This window comes from Lolium rigidum, chromosome 7 (genome assembly GCF_022539505.1).
Source record: "Lolium rigidum isolate FL_2022 chromosome 7, APGP_CSIRO_Lrig_0.1, whole genome shotgun sequence".
In the NCBI taxonomy this organism is placed as follows: Eukaryota; Viridiplantae; Streptophyta; class Magnoliopsida; order Poales; family Poaceae; genus Lolium; species Lolium rigidum.
The window spans coordinates 16627647-16647952 of record NC_061514.1 but is presented as its reverse complement, the minus strand read 5'-3'; the positions used below and the strand labels follow the sequence as shown (position 1 = coordinate 16647952).

The 20306-nt window shown below is 43.4% G+C and overlaps 4 protein-coding genes across 4 annotated transcripts; 3 read left to right on the top strand and 1 right to left on the bottom strand.

Annotated features, from left to right (window-relative positions):
• Window positions 1-1181: 1181 nt before the first annotated feature.
• On the bottom strand, window positions 1182-4092 carry LOC124677738. The gene is made up of 3 exons (XM_047213698.1): window positions 3913-4092; window positions 3682-3829; window positions 1182-1485 (listed from the first exon to the last, which is right to left on the bottom strand). The coding sequence occupies exons 1-3, from the start codon at window positions 3983-3985 to the stop codon at window positions 1479-1481; spliced, it is 228 nt and encodes a 75-aa protein (XP_047069654.1). The 5' UTR covers window positions 3986-4092; the 3' UTR covers window positions 1182-1478.
• A 2327-nt stretch (window positions 4093-6419) lies between these two features.
• Window positions 6420-11186, top strand: LOC124670968 (protein HEAT INTOLERANT 4-like). The gene is made up of 15 exons (XM_047207425.1): window positions 6420-6581; window positions 6936-7004; window positions 7348-7386; window positions 7503-7556; window positions 7671-7734; window positions 7908-7966; window positions 8180-8304; window positions 8436-8495; window positions 8672-8730; window positions 9274-9347; window positions 10084-10122; window positions 10205-10267; window positions 10383-10430; window positions 10515-10643; window positions 10752-11186. The coding sequence occupies exons 1-15, from the start codon at window positions 6420-6422 to the stop codon at window positions 10797-10799; spliced, it is 1092 nt and encodes a 363-aa protein (XP_047063381.1). The 3' UTR covers window positions 10800-11186.
• A 1242-nt stretch (window positions 11187-12428) lies between these two features.
• On the top strand, window positions 12429-16600 carry LOC124676650 (inositol-pentakisphosphate 2-kinase IPK1-like). Its single transcript, XM_047212690.1, has 7 exons — window positions 12429-12548; window positions 13622-13822; window positions 13966-14110; window positions 14780-14820; window positions 14896-15006; window positions 15325-15912; window positions 16079-16600. Exons 1-7 carry the CDS (start codon window positions 12447-12449, stop codon window positions 16253-16255), a joined length of 1365 nt encoding a protein of 454 aa, XP_047068646.1. The 5' UTR covers window positions 12429-12446; the 3' UTR covers window positions 16256-16600.
• A 659-nt stretch (window positions 16601-17259) lies between these two features.
• On the top strand, window positions 17260-17824 carry LOC124675383 (heavy metal-associated isoprenylated plant protein 2-like). Its single transcript, XM_047211457.1, has 2 exons — window positions 17260-17344; window positions 17445-17824. The coding sequence occupies exons 1-2, from the start codon at window positions 17260-17262 to the stop codon at window positions 17822-17824; spliced, it is 465 nt and encodes a 154-aa protein (XP_047067413.1).
• The last annotated feature ends 2482 nt before the right edge of the window (window positions 17825-20306 follow it).

Here is a 20306-nt window from a genome sequence, read left to right as displayed (position 1 = left end):
AAACTCTGTGGGTTTTTTCCTTTTTACAAGGTTTTTCTCATATCGAGTTAACAAAGAGACGATACCAATTATATGTTGTATCATTTTCTCCTTATTTTCCCACTGAGTTTCAAGGAGTTTTAACAACATATCCTACCATACTCCTCACATTTTTCCCACAGGGTTTTTGGAGGAGACCTTATCAAGATCATGGACACTCCTCATATTTTTTCCATAGGGTTTTTGGGGGAGTCATTCAAGGTGATCAATTATAAACAACAAGCTTTTCGAAGATCGATGATTTCGATATACAATACGGCGTTGTACAAGGGGGAGTGTTAGAATTAGACATCTTCTGTCCAAACGCCGTACGGACGCATGTGTCCGTACGGTCGCAACCCTTCGCCCGTATGGACGTCTGTGTCCGTATAGGCGCCTCTTCCCCATGTCGGTGCCATCTTGAGGCGCCTCTTCCACTTGTATATATACGCTGTTGATCAATGGAAAGCGACACTTCATTCATTCAATCGATTCCTTTCTCGTTTTACTTTAACAGAACACCCAACAGGGGCGAAAAAATGTGAATTTCCCAGCCAACCAGTAACCAACGCCAGCCCAAGTTCTCTCCGAGTAGCGGCAATTAAATACGAAGGGACTCGCCGATTTGCATAACTGGCAGCGAGGCTGGTGGGATCAGCTCCTGGCAGCGAGACGGAGACGGTTTTGGGGTGCTAGCCATGCTTAAAAATGGAACCAGCGAACCAGGCGATGTAGTCAGACTTTGCAAATTGCAATGTATAATCCGTAAGATCCCTGGTGGAGATTGACAGATTGCAGCCTCTGCAAAACTGATAAAACGTGATCAATTCAACGAAGTGGTGGTCCGCGGAGAGTTGTAGGTTCAGGTCAAGCACTCACTATCTTGTGCTGCATTGCTTGGCAAAGGTTGTGCATTTGTCGATATGAGGAAATGAGCAGCTATTCCCTGTGAAAATGTGGATCTTGTGTTATTTTATTTTATTTTGAAACAGGAGCAAGCGCTTTGTGTTTGTGTTATCAGTTTGATGACAAAGAAATTGGGGGCACGAGGTCCTCAATTTGGACAAAAAAACAGCAGCCCGGCGGTCACGCTCTGTGCGTCACCAACCACACCAAACAAGTGATGACCACTCGAAACCAATGTGCAAGTGCCCCAGGAAAAAGGTACGACAACATTTGATACTCTTTGTTTCAATCAGCAGAAAAGTTCACTGTGTAGAGTTATAGGTTTGTTTCTAAGCAACAGGTACACGAATCAGTACCAGGAAAGAAGCAATTCCATAGTTTCATGCCCCACGCAGATGCCTCACCGTTCTACACTTCTACCCGGTAAAATCCTGTAGAAAATGGTCTTTGGAGACATTAAAAGATAGACCGGATGACGAATATAGGCTTGGATGGCTAAATGCAGGCTTCGACGAACTTTGCCATGTGGAGCCACTCAAGCTCAAGCAAACTCTTCATTCACTGCAATAATAGGGACTTCAGTCAGGATGTTGTATACATAAAAGTAGCGCAAGAAATACTTTTGTTGGTCAGAAGAACCATATCTCCAACCCTGTCCTTAGTATTCTCATTTAAAATTATATACTAGCTAGTATTATTCATGTGCAGGAAGATACATCATCAGTCATGCCATTGTTGTAATTTCCTTGTGCAGCTGCCAGCTGCCACCACTCTCATAGTTTAGCACGACCAACTCTAGCATAGACAGGTACTGATGTATTCTTTTTCTAATAAGGAATTACTAAGCAAAACCACAGATCACTACAACAGCTATGATGCTTGGCAAATAATATTGCAATAACTGTTGCCTAGCATTGCTTTGTCAATTGTCCGGCAGATGTACCATTTGATCGAGTGATAAGCATACAAATTGGGTTAGCATTTGTGGAGGCATGACTTGGAGAACTAGTTTTTGCAAAGATCAGAATGAAGAGGACTAGATGGTATAAACCAATGAATATGGGGAACATGCAAGAAATTCAGAGAAAGTTGGATCCGGTTTACAGTTCACAGACCACATAAATTTAAGAGAGGACAGAATACTAGGTTTGTTCGGGAAATTCTGGTAAGCATACGTAGTATGGGCATCTGTCCACTGTAGCAGAAAGATAGCTGTAAAAGATCAGTAGGGGCTAAATAGTCGAGTAGCTGGTTTTATTTTCATTTTATGTCTGTAACATTGTACCACTTGTAATTTGTAAATATACAGAGGGTATGGATAGTCTGAGGGTAAGCGATAAATATTTCGCCATAAGTATATACCACATGCCATCTGAGTCAAAGGTATATCTACAGACCTTAATGTAGGGAGCAAAGGTATATCTACAGCCATAAGTATATACACAAGCTAATTTATTGTTCTGTAATCGTGTTCCACCTCTCTTTTGTAGTCCCATGTAACAAGCATAGCACTCCCTCTGAATCTGTGACAACTAATATGGAACAGACTCACAGAGGGAGTAGTAAATATACTAGTAGCTTCTCAAGCCCTTTGTTGATTGTCATTTACCATTTATTCACATGAATAAGAGTATGAGACCGGTAGTTGTGGGCCAGGTGTGAAAGAAAATTTATCATATAGTAGGAGTAACCCTCTCAAGCTCCTCACGCAATCTGTCTACACAATTGTTTCTCTTATCCACTCTTAACCAAAACAAACATCACTGACAAACTCCCTACAAACCCTCTGTTGATTGTCTACATGAGAATAACATGTTACCCGTCATGTACAGGCTTCCAATCATGACAACCAGAAGGAGCTATTTTCTGTTTCTGCTGACTCTTGGAGTGTATGCTTTGAAAAGCCACATTAACTGCCCAGCCAGAATCTTTGCGATATGATGGTTACACTTCCTTCTCCTATTTTATAGAGTTCAAAAATTTACTGTGATTTGAACGACCGGTAACTGCCCGTGCGATATGGCGAATGGTGCATCTTTCATTACAGAATTGCTTCCCCTACAGCAATACAACTCTAACCAGGACAAGTTAATTTTTCAGAGTCAATAGCAAGTGTGAACCCTTGGAACTAGATAGTTCATTTGTTGTCTAAGGAAAAACTCAGTCCTAAATTCCTAATCATCTGTGGTAGGATTGAGATGACGCCATCTTGGGCTGCCATATCATACTCTCAGAACAACAAAAACAGACCTTTTCACTTTGTGACCTTAAAGGTTAAAAGATAGTTATAGTTGGAAGCCATTTCTCATGCTGGCTAGCATGAAGGCATGCAAACACGGAGCTTCTGTGGACCGTTGCTGGTGATGATTACTTCTACTTAAGTGGCCGAAGAGAAAAATGTGCATGATAGGAGGTATCAGAAACTTGAAACAGGGCTAGTTTGTACTTTATACACAGGGGATACCCCTAAATTATAACAGCATGGATGTACCATGGCAACATGAACGACCCAAGAGACTCGTTCTGTTTTGTGTTCAGAAGCAAGTACAGCTGATCAGCAAAGTGAACAAATACACATATAAACTATTCAGTTCTCGATTGGGGCCGATTTCGGTCGCTGGATCGAGATTTAGTCTGTTAATCTCCACTATTTCAGATGAAAACAACAGGATTTCACATGATATATGGTTCTATCTTAGTTATGGTAAAACTGCTCACAAGACGATTCTGTCACTGGGGGCAAGTGAGCAGCCGTACCTGCTTAACTCGTCGTCTCTCATGACGCGCTCGCCGGAGGTCATTCCGCCGCCGGTGCCGCCGGCGCCAGCAGCAGCAGCCTCGTCTTCCTCCCGGAGCATCATCTCCATATCGTTGACGCGCGTCCGGACGACGTTGCCGATCATGACTGCGCGCAGAAATCGGCAAAATCAGCGGGCAGCGGCGGGATTAGAGCGACGGGGAAAGAGGGGAGGGGACGGGGTGGCTTACTCGCGGCGGTGCCCAGGGTCCAGATCCACAGGATCTTGAGGCCGGGGCTCTTCTGGTTCCACCTGGTCACCATTGGAGCTGCGACAACCTAGATTTCAGGCGGATTCTCGGCCTGCTCTTTGGGCTCGAGGACGACGAAGCAGAGCGAGGAAGGCTTTTGGCTTTGGGTTTTTTCAGGCCTGGAGGACGACCTAGATTTCTATTTCCACTTGTTTAAGGCTGGTTGTTCAGAGTATTTCGATTTTCCACGGGGAGAAATGAAAACTAAATAAGTAAATAGGATTACTATCTACTCACTCCTATTCATATTACTTGTCACTAGAATGGATGTATCTAGAATGCAATTTAGTTTTAGATAAGGTTGCGATATTTATTTTGAAGCGGAGCCTACCGGCCTATTTCTATGTAGGTATAAGCATTTTATGATAATCACTGCACAAAAATATGGAGAGGACACTTCTCAATAATATGGAGCTGTCAGACATGTTGATGTGTTGTGCGGCAACATGGGCGGTTCTCCTTCTCGTGCCCACGCAGATCCGCAACGTTTGTGAGGCGAAGGTTGACGTGTTGTGGATGACCGCCACGAGGGCTTCTATGCCCCGCTGGACGGGTTTGGTGAAAGGGTTGGCTAATGATGGCATCCTAGCTAGAGTGTGAACTAATGTTATCTCTAAGTTATATCACACTCTTTAGTTCACAGGTGATGACAGAATATGGTTTGAGTCAATCAAGATAAGTGCCGGTGTTTCGTTTGCTTTTCTCTAGATTTATGTCCGAGCCATAGGGAACACCGCACTATTAAGAGGAGTGGTTTCGATGAGCTTAATGGAAATGATGCTACGACCTAAACACATTCGTCGTGGGTTCTTGAAACCCTAGATGGCTTGTTGGCTTTTGTGGCGTTGTGGCCTTTTTATTGCTTGTTGGCCTTTGTGGTGTTGTGGCCTTTGTGGCGGTGTGTCAACTTTGTGGCGTTGTGGACATTTTGGTGGTGTAGCCTTTGTGGTGGTGTGGTCTTGGTATAGATTACTTGGGAGCCTCGAATTGTTGTGGAGTTTGCCTTCAGATCGTGAGCTTCGTAGAGATTACTTGGGAGCGTCCAATTAAGTTGTAGAGCCCGTCCCAAGTTTATATGGGTTCGGTGACCACTCTCAAAGGTTCCATAGTGGATCGAGGATTTTCCATTTGGTGAGAAAGCTCGGGGAGAATATGGTGTGTCATTGTGGCATTTGGAGTGCTTTGTGCCTCCACACCACTCCAATGGAAAGTAGCATCCGCAAGGGTGTGAACTTCATGATATAATGTTATATCCGCATGCCTTGGTTATTCCTCAACCTGAGCTACTTTATTATGCACTTACTTTTTGATAGCCTTCGTGCTTGAAGTTATATCTCATGTTACCACATTGTTGCTTGACTTGCTTAGCATACGTCGTTGTTCACATAGGTAAACCATAGTTTGTAGGCTTTGTGCTTGTCAAGTTAAACATTAGTTTTATTCTGCACTTGCTCAAGCCCCTAAATTAATAAAATTTTGAAATGCCTATTCACCCCCCTTCTAGAGGACATCCTTGGTATTTCACCCAAGCTCTCCATTTCCTCCATAGCCGAGCCCTTTAAGTCCTCCATGGCCAAGCTAATTTTCCATTCAAATCCAGCGCCGACTACCCGCAGTGGCCATGGAGGATGCTCGATGGCTCGACGAAGACCTTTTTCCTAGCATCATCTCCCTCCATGGACCTCCTCCTCACATCCACGGGCGTTTGATAGATCTCTCGGGACATGGGGCTTTTTTATTTTGTATTCGTTGGTGTGGTTTTAAGCCAGTCCCTTCCGATCTACGGTTATTATTATTGGTGATGGTTGATGCTATGGTGCGTCGGTCATTTGTGGCATTCACGCGATGACCTTTTCGATCGTCCACTGCAATACGCTCTACCACGGAAGTTCTTTCCGTCCTCGGCCATGGAGGGACGAGGACGACGGCGCGTCTTCCTCACCCTAGTATTTGTAGTCATAGCTAGATGGTCTAGATACCTATTTCATGATTACTAACAGAGTGCCGATTTTTTTTAAATATAAATAGAGGCATCGGACTGAGAAATATTTTTTTCCAGAACGGTGAAACACAACTGCACTAGGACTTGGAAAAAGAGGAAGTGCCGGTGTCCATACCGGTCCCACATGTCACCCTCACCAAGTTTGAATCTGGCCGCTCCAACAGACAGACAGCGCACACCCCCACCACCCATATCCAGCAGTAAACTATTGAGCACACAGTTTCCACACTCAGCACCCGCACGCGAGATCCGACGGGCCCGGAGCCACCTCCCCACCAGATCCGACGGCTCCGAGGCCCGCGCTCCTCCGCTTCAAATTTGCGTCGCGTCGATTTCACGCGCCGCTTCCCCCAAATCGAACCTCCCCCCGACGCATAAATACCAAATCCCCCAAATCCCAAATCCAAATCCAGCCCAAACCCTAACCCTAGCAGCAGCAACCGAGATGGCGCGCGCAAGGGGCAAGAAGCGCGCGGCTGCTGCTGCGGCGGACGCCGGCGGCTCCAGCCAGACGGACCCGGCGGCGGCGCGGGGCCGGCCGAAGCGCGCGAAGACGGAGCCCAAGCCCAAGCCCGAGCCGGAGTACTTCCCCGAGCCGCGGAACCTGGTGAGGACGCGCTTCCCGAATACCCATTCTACGGTCCCCCCCTAGGTTTCCCTATCGCCGAGTAGGGCCGGGCTCCTCAGATTGGTCGGCGCGCGGACTGTGCGCGCGGTTGCTCGATTGGTGCTCCCTCTCTGCCGCGGTATTTGCGGCGGCTGGATTAGTTAGGAGAAGGGACGGCGATCCGGTTTTTGGTGGTGGGCGTCGGCGATGCTGAAACACGAGGTTGTTGCTGCTGTTATCACACCACTTGATTTGGTCGGAGTATAGGATTTATCCATTAGACTAGGTAGATTTATACTGAAGCATATCCACCTGTTGAGATGTTGCATTTGCCACTAATGGGTTCTCTTTCAGTACGTGTGGGTCGTACTGAAGCACATCCACTGCATTGGTAGCGATTGTGGTGTTCCGAAGCTCTTTCCCGTATGCGATGCTTGCTTATAGGACAGGGCGTGCTTCTGCGCCTCTAGTATTGTCTGGAGTGTAGGCTATGAGAAGAATGATTTTGTCTTCTGCAACATGTTTGTCACGATGCGCAATGCGTGGTTTGCAAGATTCTAAAAAAAAGCTTTCCTATGGTCAGCGATCAAAAGAAGTTCCTCTGCAACTCTCCACAGTTGAATTGTTAATAACTGGATGACAGTTTTTTCGAGGCCGAGTAATGATTTGGGTTGTTTAGCTCGGCACATTAGATTCGTGCTCCTGTCTGTAATCTTGCTGTATCGCGGTTGGTGCATATTGTCTAATGGTCTACTACTGTGTTCAGGAGGATCTTTGGTTGTCGGCTTTTCCTATTGGGACTGAGGTTTGTGTGCATTCCTATCATTGTTTTTGTCACACTTCAATGTGCATTAAACATTTCTGTCATGCTTATTCAGCCTTAAGTTAATGTTTTCTTGTTTGTGGTCCTGTCGTCTGCAGTGGGAAAATATCGATAAGATCAAGGAGTTCAACTGGAACTTTGAAAATCTAGAGGTATGCTGAACATATAATCTTCAAAGTTTCCCTTCTCTTGTTTCAACAAGAAGGTTTTTCTTCTTATATTAAGTTTCCTTACATTGCATCGCATGATTTATTGTTGGCGAACAGAAAGCTCTAGAAGAAGGAGGAAAGCTTTATGGGAAGACAGTTTATGTATTTGGCAGCACTGAGCGTAAGTATTCTTATTCGTATGCCACCTTTGAAGTTGCACTCTCAATCCATTGATGCACTGGTAATATTGTACCACTGGCAGTATCTATGGATTCTGGAAGGTTCTCTGAGCATCCTAGTAGCTATATGTTGTCTTATATATGGTCTAATGGGCTTATTTCTGTTTCTGTGCAGCTCAACTGTTGGATGTCGATGGTGAATCGAAGATAGTACTTATTCCTATCGTAGTTGCTGTAAGTTTTCATCCATTATCTTTACTCTATTATGTTTCCTATCCTATTTATCTTCTAGAATGCAGTGATAGAAATATGCAGTAGCTAAATTCTTTCTCCTGATACATATCGTATTGTGATTGTTTCATTGCTTTACTTAAGATCTGATAACTTTCTTGTTTATTTGCTTGATGGATTTTATTTGGCTCTTGAATTTCATACTCTATTGTACAGGTTGATTGCCCTTTCCCTCCCTCGGATAAAATTGGTATAAATTCTGTCCAAAGGGAAAATGAAGAAATCGTACCAATGAGGGCTATGAAGATGGCCTGGGTGCCCTATGTTCCGCTGAACGACCGGTACTTGCATCCTATTTATTTGAGCTATATTTCTTATCTTCTACTTTGAGCAACTATATCGTGACCTTCCCTCTCCCACCCTTACCAATTTAGTTTTTTGTTTGTTTACTTTGCTTCTGCTTTGTCTACAGGCTCAGCAGGATGGAAAGTTTGAAAACAAAAATATTCACTCTTGGCTGCACCCAGCGAAGGTCAGTTTTATTCCATCTATTTTAATACACCACTAACCATTCATACCTGAGGGATTAGAGTTCTGTTGCTGTCAGTTATTTATTTGTGTGGAATGCTGGCATCCAGTAAATGATCCCATGTGGGGAATTTTATTTTCCTGACTTGTTCCAGCATCTTAATTTTTTATATATGGCAGGTCTGCGCTGAAGCATCTCAAAACTGAGCGAGTCAAGAAGTTCGACTACTGCATGCCTTGTAAGCTGAATTGGGATTATTTTTCATAGGGCTCATGTGTCTTCTTAAATATCTGTTGGTGCTTTTGGAGCCTGTGGTCCCATTGCCGTACATATCATACTTGCTGTCCAAGAATATGTGAAATGCACAAATTTTGGCAAAATATTAAATGGGTTCACAACCATGTGTTCGTTTAATTGTTTTCAATGCAGCAGTATATCATGCGAGAAGCCTTTTTTGCTTATCTTTTGCGGGGATCCTTTTTATTTTCATTGGGATGGCGGTTAGTTTGCATGCTGCCAGACTGACTTTAAGGGATGCTTAATCATGCTGCCAGACTGACTAATGGTCTAATCATGCAAAGGGCTTTGATCACACGATGAACCTGACACACCCACCAACACTCAAACAAAGTCACACAAAATCATGTAATAACACACATTGAAAGGAAATGTTTGATTGTACTGTTCCTTTGACAGTTATGTGATGCGCTCATGAACCTGTTATATATATTTTTCTGAGGCACGAGGCAGGAACACTTACCTTCTTGCAATAATCTTGCAGACTATATGCCACTTAGTCCTCCTGAAGATGAAGATGATACTGTTGTCAATATCATGTATCCTCTAGAACCTCCGGTAAGCTTCTTTCAGTAGGTCTATGACACCATGTTGGAACTACTACCTAACTACTAGTCGTGAACGTTTATTGCTATCTTATTATTCCTTGAAGCAGTCTGTTCAGGAACATAGAAAAATCAACCAAGATACAATGTCTGTAGCACAACTGTATCTACAATCAAAGTCAAAACTAATCTGCATCAAAACTTCATATGTAGTTGTTTGATTGTGAATTTAATAATTTCTGTTGGTCTGCTTTTAATTGACTCTAATAATATAATTAGTATGCTAGTTATTTATAGAATGTTTGGTGAACTAAACTTACAAGAGAATCTGCATGCCATATCTCCAGTTGACCTTTTTTACTTGTTTCTATGCACATCTAAACTGATTTTACCTGTTCCATGATTACAAGCCTACAAGTTTATGTCTTTCGTGCTGATGTGTCTGTCCATTGCTAGTGAGATCAAAACCAATCCACGTATTACTGCTGCCAATACTAGCTGCTAATAAAAGTTGTGTGATGCCAGCATTGGCTTGTAGTCTTTTTCCTAGGCTTCAATCTGCTGCGATTAGCGTAACGTATTTCTTATGTTGTTTCCTAGACAGCCTATGTTTTTCTTGACATATCAATTGAAATGCAGGGATATCTATATATATATATTTCCTATTATTGATGCCAACCTTTTATTTTTAGTAGCTCTTAATTAGTCTCATAAACCATTGTATTAACTTTCTTTGCTGCCTGTTGCAGATTGTTTGCGACTTTGACTGGGAAATGGATGATTATGAGGTATGAATGAGATCTGTTTTTTTCCCTTTATGATGATACCCATTGGTGGACATCTGTCTTGAATCACTGTAATGCAATTCAGGATTTCATTGATGAAAAAGTTAAAGACGAGGTTCTGCCAGAGGATGAGAAAGAAAAATTCAAGGTGCACATTCAATATTTATCGTTGATCGACACTAACTTAAACGTTGAATTCTTAGCATAGTCTATGATCTCGAGAATATTTTGTTCATAATTTTGCTGCCACGTTTCATGAACAGGACTTCATAAAGGAGAGAGTTAGAGAACGGAAGAGAGAGCTGAAGCAGGTTAACAGTTAATCGAAATATTGATCAGCATCACTAAAGATACTACTTATTTTGTACTAAAATGCTTCTTCAAAAATGATGCAGGCCAAAGAAGCCAGAAAGAAAGCCATCGATGACTTGGATCCCAAGTTGAAAGAGGCAATGCAGAATATCAGGTTTTACAAGTTCTATCCTGTAAAAACCAAGGATACTCCTGATGTAAGCAAAGTACAGGTATGCAGTTGCTCGGTATCTCTTCTTACCCTGGACTATTGTTTTTTTGAAATGGACTCTTTGAACTTGGTTTGGATTATTAAACTCTGCATGTATTGTATTCTGCAGGCGAAGTACATCAACAGATATTACCGCCAAGCACATGAACTGCTGTGATGTGCAACCTCACACATTCAGTGAGCACGATCAAGCCTTAAGCTATCCAGCCTGAATGGATAGCACTGCAAATTTTGGAAGATGGAGGAGATCTGCTTGGTTGGGCATACTCAGTTCTGGTCGGATAACTTGGTTGTGCCCGTAGACTCCCTCCAATCCTTAGAGCACCTCTTCCCTCGGCATTCTCTTGTGCATTGCGATTTGTAACATTCTGGGAGGTTGTTGTAGCCATCAGACAGTAGATCTTGTAAGTGCAGAACAAGTGTTGTAGGAACGGTTTGTTCCCTTGTTTTTATTCACTACAGTATAGCTTATGCTCTATTACTGTTTGGTTACCTTTGGTCGGAATGCTAGTTTGAAAAGATGAGATGCCTATATATTTTGATGTATAACTATGCTTGTAAACTGGCGTGAGCGCTTGTTGCTAGAATGTTTAAGTTAGTCTTGATCAACCTGGCAGACAGAATATCTGGGATAATTCGGTTACTTGTCTATCGCAAGAAGTTCATTTTGGTCTGTGAGGAAAAGCAAGAAGAAGAGGAGCTCCGTCTGGGTGAATTCAAGCCAATGATAAGAACAAGGAAATAAGGGGTCAAGTATCTTCTTGATTCCAGTTTCACTGGTCTTCGACGTTACATGCAACTCGTCGATTTAAGCAATAGATAAGCCAAAGCTTTTCGCTCTCCGAAAACCCGGGGCTTAAGTGCCCGCGAAAAGAGAGATAAGCACATGATAAATTTATGCGCTCCCACTGTCTGATGAAAGTTGTTTTAGATTTATCAAAATGTAGATATATCCTATTTAGACAGTAGTTGAAGCCTTTGCAGGTGACGAGGAAGATCCCAGACGCTCTGATGTTTTGCATCACAGCGAGCATCCACTAATCAAAAAAAGAAGAAGCGAGCATTCACTAATCAGGCAGGCAGGCAGGCAGACAAGCGTACAGGGAGGAGCTGGTGGTCACGTTGGCTGAAGTTGTTGGTGGCAATGTCACCAGCGTCATCGGCACGCTGTCTGGGGCCACATGCAGACACGTGCAGTCTGCGTCGGCATCCACGTCTCCCTTGGCCTGGTGCGAGCTCCCTGGAATCTCTCCAGCCAGCTTTCCTTGTTTCCTCCCCCTGCCTGATTCTCTCAAACCTCGCCCAGCCAGGCGGCAGCGGAGGCGGCACCGGTCTCGCCTGGAGCGGCGACCTCCGCCGGGGTCTGCAGCCGCCTCGCCTCGCCCGCCCTCGTCCTCTCCCAGCGCAGCACCGCCGGACGGAGCACGGCCCAGCGCAGAGCGCCGCGCGCGCGCGCGCGACTAGTCCTCACCCCCTCCTCCCTCTGGTAAGCACCCCCGCTCGACTCCACTGCTCCTCCCCCTCTGCGCCCGCCCGCCATATGCTCGACGATATGCGTTGCCGACCACGGAGACGAGCTCGCGCGGGCGCGCCCCCGCGTAATTCCGTCCGTGCCGGACCAGGGGTTCTGCTAGCTGCTGCCTGCCGCCCCGCCGGCGTGAGGCAGCAGAGTCACCTACTAGTTGGCCTACGCGACTGCCTGCCGCTCCCCTTTTGCCTAGTTCCTGTTGTGGCTTTTCCGATTGCCGCCCCTCTCACTCTCACTGTGGTCGCTGCAGCTAGCCAGACTCCGGCGCGCGCGGAGATGGACGTGCTTCTCCAGGCGGGAGATGCGGGCGACTGGGTTTACAAGGGGGAGGGCGCCGCGAACCTCATCCTCAGCTACACCGGCTCCTCGCCTTCCATGGTATGCTCTGCTCTGCTCCGACCTCCGGCTCCGAGTATGTATGCCCTTTCTGGTGGTTACTTCGCTTCATGTACTGTGTATAGCTTTCTGGACTGCACCGATGCGTTCGTAGCAGCCTGGATCTGGTGTCCATATCGGGCGAGGCAACCCACCGCTTAGAATCAGAGATGCCATGTTGCTCCTCCAGTGGTCGCTTAAAAAATCGAGCACAAATCGCTGTAAGACTTGAATAGCTTCTGCACATGCTTGTCTGCGTGATACAGTCACAGCCCTCATTTAGGTTTCACTTCATTGTAGAAACACGAGAGCTGGGAACAGGTGTATCTTCTGTTGTTGCCACCAGGTTTCAGTCGTTTCTACTCCCTCCGGTTCATATTAATTGACTCTAATATGGATGTATCTAGACACATTTTAGTTCTAGATACATCCATATTGAAGTCAATTAATATGGATCGGAGGGAGTAGCCAGCAAACAGACGTCCTATCTGTATTCGGTTCCCGTACTTTTGCAATTTTACTTTCGATCGTGTGCACCTTCTTCCTTGGTATGATACGTTTGGAGGAAATGTACTCTGCTGATCTCTTTCCATAGCATGCGCGCCTCTGCTCTGGATAGGCGCGCGCGCTCTTTCTGGTGCGCTTGTTGGTTTACTTAGCTTTCATGTTCTGTATAAGTTTCTGGACTTGATCTCAGTATGCTGCACGGATGCAGTTGCATCTGCATAGATCTGGTGTCCCTGTCTGGGAGGGTGGTTGCTTAGAATCAGAGATGCTAAGTTGACTCCTCTGGTCTCTTTTGAGAATTAAGCACACCTGTTGCCCTCTTAATTTAGGCATCTGGTTTCACTTCATTGTCGAAATATTTGAAAAGCTGTTGAAACATGTGGTCAGGGATCAGGTGTATCTATTTGTCACCACCACAATTTTTAGCCATTTCCAACCAGGGAAATGACCATCTTATATGTATTTGGTTCCCATGATTTTTCCATTTTATTTTCCAGCGCATATGCTTCTTTGGCATGACACATGTAGAGGAAGTATACTCTGCTGATCACCTTTCGTTTTGTTTACAGATTGGCAAGGTACTCCGGGCCAAGAAGATTCTAAATGACAAGGCACAACCATCACCAACTTGTGAGGTCTTCTCAAGTTCTGAGCAACTTGTGTGGGGCGAGATCCCAGGATTGGTCGAGTCTCTGAAGCAAGATTGCTTGCCACAAGCCTATGCACAGGTCATGAGCCAACATCTGGGTGCCAATCATGTTGATGGAGGGGTATGACTAACATTAAACCTAATTATGTTTCTAATTGTGATTTTTTGTAACAAACATATTGTCAATGTTTTGGAACTTTTAGAAACTGTCTTCTTCTAGATGCTTGACTATATGGATAAACAATGTAATGTTTTGTAGTGCAGGTTCGTGCCCGTGTGTCTAAGGAATTTTTGGAGATTGTTGGAAAGAATGTCCTCAGCTCCCGGCCTGCTTGGCGAGTGACTGCAAGCGCAATTGATACCAGCGCTGATTCTGCCCTTCTAATTTCTGACCACTCCTTATTTTCTGGTAAAGAGTTGGAGTCTGGATCTTCCTTTTACACTGCATACCATCTCTTCTGAGCATGTTTCAGAGCTTGCATGGTTTAAGAAAGTGAGACTTTCCTCTTTTTTAGGTACCAAAGTTTTGCATAAAATATTTGCGGCATGACTGTTTTTTCGCTTATCATGCTTGTACTACATGATTGTTGAGCTTCTCTTTATGTAAAGTTTGTTAATATGCGATTCGTAGGTCTCACTAAAAATAAGTTGCAATTCATAGTGGCTTAGGATTTTTAGTGTTACCAAATGTATACGATGATCATATGTGCACACCCAAGTTTTCTCCAAGGAAACAATATTGTTTTGTGCCAATGTCACCTTCTTTGAAACTGAGGATGTTTTTTTGCATTGATTCATATGCCAGGTATTTTTCTACCTCCGTTAATCAGAATAAAGAAAGAGGCATGTTTTAGTTTTTACCGATTTCTAGCATAGATATGATCTGGTTTCAGCGCAAAAGCTTCGATTTCTGTCCATAAAGGGTAGCTGGTCGAGAAATGACAATCTGCTTCCTTAGTCATTTACATCGGTTATATGCTAGGCTATTATGAATTCCTTGATGGGTTTGATGCATTTGGATTTCCATTTTCTTACAGTATTTTCGGCGTATTTTCTTAAGTAAATTTTATAATCACAGGAAAGCCTAGAGGTAGCAGTTGCATCGCAGTGGAGATAAAGGTACATTCTGAGCATCCTGTCATTTTCTTATAATTTTGAAATGTGTACTTCCAACTGACATGCTTCGCCGTCCAGGCCAAATGTGGGTTCCTTCCATCATCAGAATATATATCACAGGAAAATTCTATTAAGAAACAAGTAACACGGTATAAGATGCATCAACAGCTCAAGTTTCATCAGGGGCAGGTATGTAAATTTCAAGCAACATATTTCAGCCAAAGTTTGGCTATGTTTGATATTTCAATACTACCTCTGTCCATAAAAGGATGTCGGAGATTTGTCTAAATCCGGTGTATAGATACATCCGAATTTAGACAAATCTCCGACATCCTTTTATGGACGGATGGAGTACAAGATTACTCGTCTAAAAGATGATTTTTATCAAGACATCTTCAATAGCTCTTGTTATTTATGCATTTAAGGTTTACATTCTTGTAATACTGCAGTATAGCTATTGGTTTTTGAAATCAGGTGATGCCTAACATACCTTTGAACATTTTTCAGATATCGAAGATAAGTGACTACAATCCCCTTGATCTGTTTTCTGGGTCGAAAGAAAGAATTCGCACAGCAATCAAATCATTTTTCTCGACTCCTCAGAACAACTTCAGGATTTTTGTGGATGGCTCGTTACATTTTGGTGGCATGGGAGGTGGTGCTGATACGGTCCATCCTGATGAAACAGAGAAGTGTCTTGAAGATCTGACAAAGGTTAGCGGGCTACAACCATCTGACCTTATTGAGCTGCTGTCAGAGGCAATATTTAAATCTGGGGTATTGGATAAGCTCTTGGTCACTCAAAAACTGGATGATCATGACATCGAAGGGGCAATTCATCTGTATTACGACATCATTTCTCAGCCTTGTTTGGTCTGCAAAAATATAACTGATGCTGAGCTATTGCACAAGTACTCTGTGTTACATTCTCTTTCTTTGGACAAGAGCTGTAAGATTGTCAGGGACTTCCTTATTGCTGCTACTGCAAAGGACTGTAGCCTCATGATGTGCTTTCGGCCAAGAGAGAGTGAAACAACAGATTCGGAGTATGATTCAGTGTTCCTCGAGTCAGTGAACCGAACCTATGATTACAAGGTATGCTACTCTGAAATGTGTTCCTGTTATCTTCATCTTCTATTTGTTCAGCAACTCAAGTAGTACTTTTTAGTTCATTGTTAAACAATTGAATTCTGCATATGAATTGGTTTCTTTATGTGCTGTTTGCAAGTGAATGACATTAAACTCTATGTTCTATTTGCAGGCGTATTTTGTTGATCTTGATGTGAAACCTCTGGATAAGATGCCACATTATTTCAAACTGGACCAAAAGATAGTCAACTTCTACACAAAAAATGGGGAGGTTGGGCGTGTTCCATGTGATTCTTCAAAGGGAGGTAGCACTAGTGGCGACGACTCAAAGATTCAGTTAGAACATTGAGGAGTTCCTTCATGCCTCTGGAGCGGAAAGTGCACATGAGATTGGTCACCTGTTTTCTTCTTGCGGCTGTTGTTGTAACCTTGTAAGTACAGCTCCACTGTTGAGGAGCTCTTTCCCCCTTTCGTCGGGGTGTTTATTTTACAGCAGAGTGGTTGCTATTGTCGTTGTAGCGTTATGAGTTGTACAGCATATATACTGGGTGCCTTGTCGCGGCGGAATATACACCAAGAATTTGACACACAAAGCATCAAAATGTACCGACAAACCCTTACTTTTACCAGCGGCAACCACATGTTTTGTAATGTTTGCAGTCTAAATGAGGGCTCAATTATGCCTTTCTGGCCACATACAAGTGTTTTCTATGCTCTGACTTATAATGTAACAATGTCATCAGTCCCGTAATCGGCATCTGTCGTGCGGTAGTATGTCTGCTGAATCTGCGGTTGCTTCACTGTGCCTTTTGAATTTGTGATTGCTTCTTGATTTTCTATGCAAGTGTACATGAATTCAGTTGCTTGGGATCAGAGTCGATTCTGTATGCAGCATCTGAATTCTAGAACGCGCCAAGAGTTCAGGCAACACCACACAAAGTCATCTGGACAGGTTGAAGTGGTTCCAACACCCAGCGACCGGAGGCAACTCAGGCAAGACAGAAAGAGGACTTGATGTTTGCCACGACAAGAGTAAACGGTTAGGAATCCGGTTGGCCATCACGTACGACACTCACTCACTGCTGTCTCATCTGGTACCCGGCCGCCGAGACGACTATGGGAACGAGCTACTAGTGAAGGAGTCCGTTCTAGAACTAATTGGACTTCCCGTTCTGGGCGTTGAGCGACCACACCGGTCTCGGTCTCTAACCACCTGAAACCCAAACGGGATGCTCAACTGTCTGTATATAGCCCGCAAGCCACTGCCGTTGTCGTTGTCGCGGTAGAAGTATCGATCGATCGTCATCGCACAAGAGCGGCGGAGGAGGGGATACGTACGGGAGGTGTTCGTTCATGTCGAAGAAGACGGTGCTGAGGGTGGACACCTCCTGCGGCAAATGCAAGCGCAAGGTCCTGCTCGCCGTCTCCAGCCTCCAAGGTACGACGACCGAACTGACAGCGGAGCCATTCCCCCGGTTAACTCTTTCTTACCTACGTGCCACTGACGACCGATGGTCTTGCGTTTTGTCATGATGAAGGCGTGGACAAGATCGAGATCGACTCGGAGAAAGGCACGATGACGGTGACCGGCGGCGTCGACCCGGTGGACGTGGTGGAGGCCACGAGGAGGAAGGCCTGCAAGCGTGCTGACATCGTCACCATCGGTTCAGCGACCACGACGGCGCCGTCCAGCTCCAAGCCGGAGGAGAAGAAGAAGCCCGAGCAGAAACCGCAGCAGCAGCAGTGGGAGGAGAAGACGTACGTGGTGGCCGCGGCGGCGGCCGAGAGGAGGGCGCCTGAGCCGCCGATGACGGTGTACGTGCACCACGTCCCGCCGCCGCCGCACTCGTGGCACCCCGCGTACGATCAGCACGGCGCCGTCGTGGGATACCAGCACGACCCCTGCTCCATCATGTAGCTAGTAGTTAATTAATCGTTTGTTCGTGCCATATTTATTTCCTAGTACTAATTGGTTATTGATATAGTACTAGGTAATTCTGCCCCCGATCATCGTGTGCGCTAGCATTCCACGGTTCTTTTCCCTCGAGAAAATTAGTTGACCTTTTTGAATAAGTTACCAAGTGCTGCTGGAGATTGCTTGTGATTTAGGACCAGTCTTTGCTGTTCACTGGATTCCAAAAATACAAAAAACAATAGAAAAAAAAATGATCAAATGACATATTCATTTGAGTCAAATAGGATCATGTTTTCACTTACTAGTTGCTTGCTTGTGGCACATGATAAAATAAATTACCTAAAAGGTTGAATTTTTGTTTTTGTTTCTACCACAAGATTCTGCTTCATTGTTGGTTGCACCCAATTCGAACCATGCTTTCGCCTGTCCTTCCACTACGGCCTCCACGAGGCCAAATGAAAACTGTTTTTGTGTAATGGTGTTATTTTTGTTGTTGCATACAGAATTGTAAAGTACTTTTTGTATCAAATAAACCTGTTTCGGTGCTATCATCATGAATAATTTATTGGCAACACCGAAGGTTATTTCAGCAACGCTGTAAAATGTTTTTTTACTGAGCACTACTCTAAAATGTTGTCCTAGAATAGAGATAATCTTCATATCAGTCACAAATAAATACGTCTACCACTCAAACAAGAAGTTTCCTACATACCAGAAAAAACAACTCTCCCTTCAACCAAGAGAATGCTTCTATGGTTCCAAAAACAGAGAATGTTTCCATGACACACACAAATTGTTCCCACAACGAAAAAAACCCCATATTGTGAAACAAGAAACCACATACTAAGTGAAATAAATTGTAATTAACCTACTAGAACTATGTACTAGAAACATATCACGACGCACTAAGAAAATCGCCAAAATGTGTTTTTTCGGAAGCAATATACTATTAAAGAAGACAAATCTTGCTAACTAATGCATGCATGTGATTGGGCTAGCAACTTTTTCCTATCACCGCCCGAAAAAATGTTAGGAAAACCCTCCTTCACATATTGAGCATGACATATAAATATGACTTTGTGGGATGATAATCCATTATGTACAAAATTATGAGCAAATAACGATATGCATGGCTTTTCATATATGCAGGCCTTACCTTTAGTCTGTGGCGCATCTTCATATTTTTCATGGAACTTAGGACGCAAAGAAAACAAATTAGATTTCATCGGTGTGGGAAAACCATGTAAGAATATGGATCAAATGGCCTACTTATTTTTGTTGCATGTTCTATTAAACACTAGCACATGTACATGATTCAGGTTTTGTTTGATTGTGTGCTAGTGGATAACATAAGATTTTAACCAAGAAGAATTTTAAGAATGAAACCAAGTGTTTGAGTCAATAAATTGTTTCTGCGAATGAGAATAAAACATTTTTTGTAGTTCATAAGTTTATGAATCAAATAATCAAACACAAAATTATGAAGGCTAAAATGCTGATAAAATAGGAGAGAATCTTTTTGTGTATCTTCTACACTTACGAGCTAGAAATCTTAGAGATATGTGGTTAGAGTCCAGAGCTAGGAGACATTTTGTTTTTATTTTGGCAAGATCCACAAGTTTTTTTTTGGCTATTCATGAAAATTTAATAGTGCATTAAAAACGAATAAGTCAGTTACCACAAAACATATGCATTTGCCAGTAGCACCGATAATATATTTCCAAAATATGGAGCCGGATGGATAATGGTATTATTAAGCAACAAATCAGCTATTATCAAGACGAACCATTCAACCTGAGGTTTTCAAAGAGATAAACGAAAAATATACCGATTCATATACAAACAAATCTCGCCTATAGACATTTGTTCCACTTGTAAGGCACCTTGAGTATAGAAAAATAATATAGGATGGCATGGTCGCTTGTTGCCTTCCATGACCCGCGATTGGCAGCAAGAGTTGTTACACCATATCCTCCGCATGCGCATCATACCTACTGCATACGCATCATACCTACTGCTAGAGACACATTTTGATCAACCAAGTTAGTGCAGATATATGTACTTTATTGTATTGTATTAATGATTACATTAAGCGGTATTCATAGACCATAGTTAAAACCAACAATATTGTACTGAAGTTTTATACTTCTTTAAAATGAATGTGTTTAATTTTTTTAGGTGTATATATTGTTCTACATAACCACATGACAATCTTGATTAAAATTATTATAACACTCTTTCATAAATACTAAGATCTTTCGTCGGAAAATACATGCACTTTAACCCATATTTTTTTAGGAGGAGCTATCTTTCACTATTGAGACAATGACCCTTAAAATTATGCAAGAGTCTCTTAAACATGACACGAAATAATGATTAATTTATGGCACCTACTTAAAATTTTCGTACAGTTATGTGTGTCTTTGTGTATATTTTCTCAGTTCTCATGATTATGTTAGCACAACTTTGTATAGTGTGCGGCTCA